Source organism: Myotis davidii, unplaced genomic scaffold (genome assembly GCF_000327345.1).
Source record: "Myotis davidii unplaced genomic scaffold, ASM32734v1 scaffold1111, whole genome shotgun sequence".
NCBI lineage: Eukaryota > Metazoa > Chordata > Mammalia > Chiroptera > Vespertilionidae > Myotis > Myotis davidii.
In genome coordinates, this window is record NW_006283030.1 from 30,133 (window position 1) to 38,408 (window position 8,276).

The 8,276-nt window shown below is 39.3% G+C and overlaps 1 protein-coding gene across 1 annotated transcript in view; it reads left to right on the forward strand.

The window, feature by feature from the left end:
- Positions 1-1,797: 1,797 nt before the first annotated feature.
- The window catches only part of BRWD3 (bromodomain and WD repeat domain containing 3), a 142,730-nt gene continuing 136,251 nt past the window's right edge, over positions 1,798-8,276 (forward strand). The window contains exons 1-4 of the mRNA XM_006753357.2: positions 1,798-2,051; positions 2,177-2,235; positions 2,423-2,452; positions 2,815-2,874. Coding sequence (XP_006753420.1) covers positions 2,021-2,051; positions 2,177-2,235; positions 2,423-2,452; positions 2,815-2,874 — 180 coding nt within the window. The 5' untranslated portion in view covers positions 1,798-2,020. The remainder of the gene's footprint in view (positions 2,052-2,176; positions 2,236-2,422; positions 2,453-2,814; positions 2,875-8,276) is intronic.

An 8,276-nucleotide genomic window follows, 5' to 3' on the forward strand; every position in this document is an offset into this window, starting at 1 on the left:
CAGCTGGTCACACACCCTTCAGGGTGGGGGTCCCCACTGGGGTGCCTGGCCAGTCTGGGTGAGTGGCTGAGGGCTGGTGACGGAAGCTCCCAACTGCTCCTTTTTTCTTTTTTTTTTATTCTGGGCCAGCTTTAGCTCTGAGGCTTGGCTCCAGCTCTGAGGCTTCTGCTGCTGAAAGTATGTATCTGATTTGTTTTTTAACTGTATCAACTCCAGCTCTGAGATCCCCGCTTACAGCTTCTATATTTGTTACAATGTTCAAATTGCAGGCTCAGAGGTCAGCAAGGCAGGCGGGGAAAGTTGGTTTCCTCTGTCACTGAAGCAAGCAAGCCTCATGTTCAGTTTAAGCTGCCTGGCTGCCGGCCGCCATCTTGGCTGGAAGTTAATTTGCATATCTTGCTGATTAGCCAATGGGAAGGGTAGCGGTCGTACACCAATTACCATGTCTCTCTTTTATTAGATAAGGATATTATGCTTAAACTGTAAAAAATATTCAGTCTGATGTCTTGCTAAACTGCTTGTAAAGAGGTGTCTAGAATTTTGTATCTTTTCAAGATCTACTTTTTTCAGTTATGGCATTTTTTCAATCAAATATTATAGCATAATTACCTTGTGTGGTTGGTTACTTCTTTCTGAGGGTTAAAAAAGTGACCAGAGTGAGAATTAACCAACCTATGTTAAGTTTATGTCAGCATAGTGCAATTCTAGGTTCACTGTGGTCAAATTTGAATATTTTAATGTAAATATTCTGGTCCCATCAGATTCAGCTTCTGTTAATTACTACTTTTGGACAAAGTTTGAGGTGGGAACAGAATATTAAGGAAAAGTGGGGAAGGAGACTCAGTTCACTATGTATGTCGATTACTTTACAAATCCTTTGATCACTTAAGATTTCAGTAAAACGAATATTGCAAGTTGGTACTGTACTAAGAGTTTGGGGTTATATATTAACTAACATTGCCCCAAACTATAGAAAACTACCTTGCATACATTAAAATGCATGGTTAATGTCAAATGCTTTGGCAGTGTTTGAAAATACAATTGAAAATCATCCTATAGGAATGGGAGAGATATGGAACATATGAAACTTTCATTAGGGGATAAAATAAAATGCTTCGTGTCCGACAGCAAACTCCTTCTGCAATATTTGTCAGAATGAGAGACATTTTCAGAACTGGTCTTCCTCTATGTGAGCCCTGCACTCTGGACTGGTAAGTACAGCATTTTCATCTGGTACAAAAATAATTTTAAAGAGAAACAAGTGACGAGGAAAAAGTAGGGGTTCCTTTGCCTACCTCAGTTACAAGATCGTTTAGTTTCAGTGGCGAAGAGGCAAAACAATAACCAAAAAACAAAAACAAAAAAAAAAACACCAGCAAAAAACAACAACAAATAAAACCAAACCTCATCGGTTCCGGGAGGAAAATGAAAAAAGCAGCTGAGTCAAGTCAGCGCCTCACTTTTTCTCACGATCACGCCAGAGGGTTGGCTCCTCAACCAGAAAAGATCCGACTGCCCTCACCGGAAGGGAAACCGACCATAGAGAACGTGGACGAGAACGCCACCATCGAGTTCTACAGAGGCTGCCAGAGCGTCGACCTCACTTGGCACCTCCCCCCTTTTCCGGGAGCCGTAGCTAGGCAACCGTGGGCCCTCTGGGAAAGCTGAGACCCGGCTGCGGCCGTAGTGCCTCTGGCGGCGAACAACATGTAATGCAGGCTCCTCTCAGTTTTTACCTTTCATTTCTCCACCCCCTTTGCACCCGCCCACCCGTCGGCCACTTCGACTCCTCCCTCTTCTTCTCTTGCTCCCTCTCCTTCCTCCTCCGCCTCCTCAGCTCTAGGGCTAGAATATCTATGGGTCGAAACGTGATGCGATGAATCCGAGAGAGACCGAAACTGGGACGAGGAGTGCGGCGGAAACGGCGGGACTCCAGGGCATGGGGGCTTCACCACAATAGAGGCAGCGCCCTCACCCGCCGCCGCTAGCCCCTCCGAATCGAAGCCCCCTCGTGAAAAGGATGGCGGCGGCACCTACCCAGATAGAAGCCGGTGGGTAGCTGTGTCTGGGGGCCAAGGGATGGGAGCTTAGCGCGACCAATGTCAGTTTCCTTTGGAAAAAGCTTCTGTTTCTCTTCTTTGCTTCCCTCTCAACCTCTTTTTCACCTTTTTCTTAGAACTGTATTACCTGATCGCTAGATTCTTGCAGTCCGGACCCTGCAACAAATCCGCTCAGGTGAGAGGGAGAAGGAGGTCTGGGAGTCGCGGGGATGGTACCAAAGGGGAAGTCGAGGCAGCGGAGTGCGCGGTTCCGCGGAAGGAATGGCCGGCCTTGACTAGTCCTACCGTCAGCGGCCGAGGGGAGGGAGGACCGGGTTGATGGCCCAAGCTGCTTCTCATATCTGTGTTTCCCTTTTGCTCAGGTGCTAGTACAGGAGCTCGAGGAGCATCAGGTACAGAGCCCCTTCGGGAAGAGGGTTGGGGTGAGACTGGAGAGAGGGAGGGCCAGTCCAGGGCGCAGGGCTGGGGCCCGGTGGGAGGCTTGGATCTGGGCACTGATGGCTGTTGTCATAGGGGTGAACCGGCTTCTTTGCTCAAAAGGGGCGGATAGCGCTGGGGTCTCAACTCGCCCCCTCTTTATGCCTGAGGGAGGCGGTTTTTCAGTATTTCCTCCCCTTCGGCCTCTAAACTACAGGGCTGAGAAATAAAGACGCCAAAAGGTTGTGGACCCGGACCCAGGCTGGTTCGGGTTGACGGGGAGCAGGGGCTTGGCCTTTATCGTTTTTCCTCCCCCCTCCTTTTCTCCGGCCCCTAGCTGATTCCGCGCCGCTTAGACTGGGAGGGGAAGGAGCATCGAAGAAGCTTCGAGGATCTGGTGAGTAAAGTTTTCATTTCAACTTACCCCAACTCTTTCACGGCTCCCTCCCCACCTTGTTCCCCAGCCCGCCTCCCAGACCCCTCAGCCTACGAGGTTCCTGAGCTCGGTGTTGAGCTGTGGAACGACTGCCCCTTCCCCCCCCCTCCCGAGCCGAAGGGGTACCCTGTCCTCCCCTTGGCCTCGCTTGTTTCCACCCGAAAACTTTGAAGAATGTGAGTTGGTTATCAGAGATGCCGTATTGTGGATCAGGAATATGTTACAAACATCGGGAAAGACCCATTGTACGGGGAAAAGGGAGAGAAACCAGAGGGTTATCTTGGGGCACGTACCATGGACTGACGCTGGCCAATGGCAGTCTTGCTAACAGCCCGGAGTTCCGGATTAGTGGAAGAAAACTGGTTTCTGGTTGGTTCTGGCTTGAAATACGGGAACTGAGGCCAGACTCGGTCTTTTTTGGGGGTGGGGGATGAGGGAGGGGGCTCTGGAGGGGAGTTGACGGACCCGGATTGAGAAAAACGACAATTAAAAATAGGGAGCATCGAGCGAATTCTAAAATTTCGAGTACTGAATAAAAGCATAGTCGTTGTATATCTCGGATTTTAGAAAATAGCTAATCAAATCATTAATCGAATTTGTGCACATTACTAAATAACAACTATGGATTATGACCTTTTTGAGAATTGAAACACGATTTTGGGTTTACAAGTAGACAACAATGGCCATATTCTAAAATAGGATATACTTTAGTAAAGGACCAAAGGCATTAGATTGACCACCGTTTCTCCTAAAAATATAATTCGTAGTATAAATGTACCTTCTGTTTAGCTTTGATACACACAAAAAGGTGATCTTTTTTATTTTGGGGAGGCTATTCGGTTGCATTAGCCACTGGGCACAGTGAATTGGAAGGAAATGAAAAAAAGAAAGGGCGATGTTACTAAAATCTAAATTGAACTATCTTTGACATAAAATCCAAATGGAGAAAAATCGGACAAAGTTTTAAAAAGTTGGAGGGGTATAGTAGACTCTAAATGGAAATAAAATTATTTAAAAATTGTCTGCAATAATATAATATTTAAATTGCTTTGATGTTCATTTGATATTTCTCTTTGTATTAAATTACAATGAGGACACGTTAATTATTACTAAGTCTACTATTTTTCTTACTGTTTGCAAATCACAGAAAATGGTTTAAGGATTGTGATAAGGATAACCACCATCTGTATTGTTAATGGTAAAGAATTCGCACGCAGGTGGATAATTATTTTTGAATAACTCCATATATTAGTTTATTTAATTAGTAGTCAGACATTTTGTTGAACTTAAGTCCTGCCAAAAAGAGGGCAAAATAATAATGCCTACCAATATATATTATAACACTTTATGACTAATATGCTTTTGAAGATAGTTTTTTACTGAGGCATATTTAAAATGTTTTCCTTTACGTTTGTCTCTAAGTGGACCATTTTAGTAGAGAAGACTTAAAAGGAAAAACTGTTTAAACATTAACTTGACAGTAATGCAAAGTAAATGAACACCAAAATAATTAAAAATACAGGTCTCTTAACCACACACATACATACACAAAAAGACAGCCTACCAGACTTCCTTTTCTTATATTGTAAAGGCATACTTTTAAGTAATTGTAATTGATGTCCATTCATTTATATTTTCTTACTTAAAACTTATTCATATGCTTATCTGTATTTAACTACGCATTATTATTTTAATGGCAAGAAAAGATTCAGTTGTATTTGATCTGTTATGATTAGAACTTAACTTCCAGTAAAGCACTTCAGTTACTTCCAGTTTTTTACTGATATCTTTGCGTAGTTAAGTAATCTTTTTGCTGTTTTATTTTTTTCTTTGAGTTCTTTTCCTGGGCTATATTTCTAAAGTGGAGTTATCAGGTCAGAGGATCTCATTAGTTTTTACATATTGTAAGATTGCTTTTCAGAAAACTGTACTAATTTATAGTGTCACCATCTAGGTACTTAGAGTGAGTTTTTAAATATTTTTTACATCTTTTGGTGGCTTTAATTGGTGAAAGTATTTCCTAGTTGAATTAATTAGCTTTTTTCCATTGTTACTGAAGCTTAAACTTTAACCAGTTAATTTTTTAATTGTTAATCTATTTGTATATCCCTACATATACTTGAGTTTCACGTTTATCTTTTTAATTTGTTTTTACATTTATATATGTATATTTATATACACAGAATTTCTATTGTTTTGAAAATTATATAACATTTAGATAGTCTATCTTTTTTGTTTTTAATTTAATTTTTATATTTTACACTTAGGTTTTTACTTTTCCAGACTGGGATCCAGTTTTTCTAGGGATATTACATTTTGATAGTATGGGTCTTATTTTAAATCAGATGTCTGCTCTCTACTTACAGATTTCTTTGTAAGGGAAGAGGAGACAGAGCTGAGTGAGAATTTGAACAGGAGGAAAAGAAGTGTAGTGGCTGAGAACTGAGTGAGCAGTGTTAGACTGATTCTAGATTCAGCAGTTGTATCGTTTATTAAAATTATTACACATTTGATCTCTGATTTTGAGTAGCTTCATTGTGGAAGAGATGTTTTTTTTTTTTCCTTGGGGTAGGGATTTTTTTTGGAGAATTTTTATGAGTTTATTTGAGCCAATCTGATGCCATATGCTGGGAAGCAACATCTCAAATGCTCCTTGGGATAGGTATTTTTTAAAGTACTATTAGAACAATGAATTTTGATCTTTGATTTTGCTACATGTTTTGGATTGGAATTTAGGCAAAGTATTAATTGTAAAACCTTATGTACTTATAGTATTAATAAGTAGTATAATCTGGTATGTTAATTCTATAACAACACTTCAAATTTAAGATGTACTGGGGTATAGGAAGAAAAGAATACAAATGCATAATGAAGAGGTAAAACATAAAGATATCAAACTACTGAATAGGGTTGCATATCCATGTTTATACTATATATTAGAAAAAAAATCCTGCCTTTCTGTCCATATGTATACTTTTGCTTAAATTGTACTGCTTAACTTGATTTATCCAGAAGAATATTAAGATAATAAGTTGATTACTACTGTTCCTATTACATAGTCCAGAAATTCCCCCTTTTTATTTTTTAAATCTGAGTTAATGTTTAAATTCAAATTTGGAACATAAGAGAAGGTGCTTTTTTTTTTTTAAGCTGCTGGCAGGCAAGTATTGACATATCCAGATCTCAAGTGCCTTTAAAAAATGTCTGTACACGAAATGTTTGTCAGTTTATGTTGAACTGTATGGTTTTTAAATATGGCATTCAAAATAAAACATTCTAAATTAATTTTTAGAATGTTAAGTAATAAGGGAGAATTTTGAAGTGATGGTGATTGTTTCTGAAGTTTAATGTATGCCTTTTTTATATCTGCTTGACTTATTTACAACATAATAGAATTAGACTTGTTTCTTACAGTTCATTTTAAGGTAGGTAATTTAAATAATTACAGATGTTCTTTCATTTGTGACCCTGTTGAATTGTTGGCTATTTTATTGCTTCCTCCATGGAGCTTTATTGAGGATGAGGAACAAAGTAATGAGGGGGGCATGTGTGTTTAAATGAATAGTTTTTGTTAATCTTCACATTTATATATTGAGTTGGTGGCTTAAAAAAACTTTTTCAAAGGCAATTTTAAGAATTTTGAATCATGTTAAGGGGACTCATATCATAATACTGAACCAAAGGCACAATTATCTTTAGGTGTGGTATATATTTTTACATTTATTCAGTATTTTCATCCATAGAATTGAGAGGACCAATTAATGTTTACATTTGGAGTTACATCGATTGTATTGCCTTCTTTTCTTATTTACTGATTTTAGAGAGAGAAACATTGATTTGTCGTTCCACTTATTTATACATTCATTGGTTGATTCTTGTATGTATGTGCCCTGACCCAGGATCAAACCCGCAACCTTGGCTTATTGGAACGAAGCTCTAACCAACTGAACTATTCACCCAGGGCTCTATTACCTTTATTTTATTTTATTTTTAAATGTTTTAATATATTTTTATTGATTTCAGAGAGAGGAAGGGAGAGGGAGAGAGAGATAGAAACACCAATGATGAGAGAGAATTATTAATTAGCTGCCTCCTGCACGCCCCCTACTGGGGATTGAGCCCTGACCCGCAATCAAACCCCTGACCTCCTGGTTCATGGGTGGAAGAACTTGTATCTGCATATAACATATTCAAATTTAAAAGTGTTTTCACATCCCATTTGATTCTCCCCAACTACTTTAAAACACTTGCATTTGAATTCCAGACATACCTGTATTTTTTTCTTACCTTACCCAGCTCTTTTTCTCTAATTATTAGTAATAGCTTAAATTGTCTGTTAGAACAGTATCTTTGAGTGCTAGCAGCATAGTTATTGCATCCCTCAGTGTGGAAGCAATTTATAAGCATGTGTGACTTATTAACTGCTGTGTGGATACAGACATGCAGCCATAGTTAGGAAGAACAGAATGCATCTTAGGAAACCAGAAAGCATGTGCTGCTCAACCCTAGTGGATATAATGCTAACTCATAGGTATTATGGCAGAGAGCAATGAATGTCTGAAAACTAGTATCCTTCACTACTGATTTGCCTGAGCCATGTGTTCATTTTTGCTTTCTGTAATATGTTGGCTTTTGCTATTTGTCTGGATTCATCTTTGGCTTTTTTTCACATGTGGGCTCTAGTAACATACTTTGGATGATTAAATCCTTTTGGAGATTTATCATTAGTTCTAGGAAAACTGGTATCTCAGTACAAATGAGATGGTAGTAAGAAAGTGATGAGAATTGCTGTTAGGGTGAATGTTCCCTTATAAAATTTTGTCCTTAAAATCACTTTTGCCAAATTTGAAATTAATACAGTTTGTGTGTTTTTGTTCTTGTTTTACTGATGTTGATTACTGATTGGTTAATACATAATTTTTTGGTAGAGAGCAAAATAGTAATTTAAAGGCAACGTGGTGTTTGTGTCATTTTTATTTCTTGTTTGTTTCATATTTTTGAGATCCCCTTGTTTGACATTTCTCACATAACATTTTTGTGGGTAGTATGAAAAGATCATAAGATTTAGTCTGGAAGATAGGCTTTACTTACTGAGTGACCCTGGGAAAGTTATTTAACTTCTTAGGGATTCAGTTTCCTTATCCTTATCTAATAAAAGAGAAACATGGTAATTGGCTTACGACCACTACCCTTCCCATTGGCTAATCAGGGGCGATATGCAAATTAACTGTCAGCCAAGATGGCGGCCGGCAGCCAGGAAGCTTAAACTGAACATGAGGCTTGCTTGCATCAGTGACGGAGGACTCCAACGTTCCCCGCCTGCCTTGCCGGCCTCTGAGCCTGCAGTTTGACCATTGTAACAA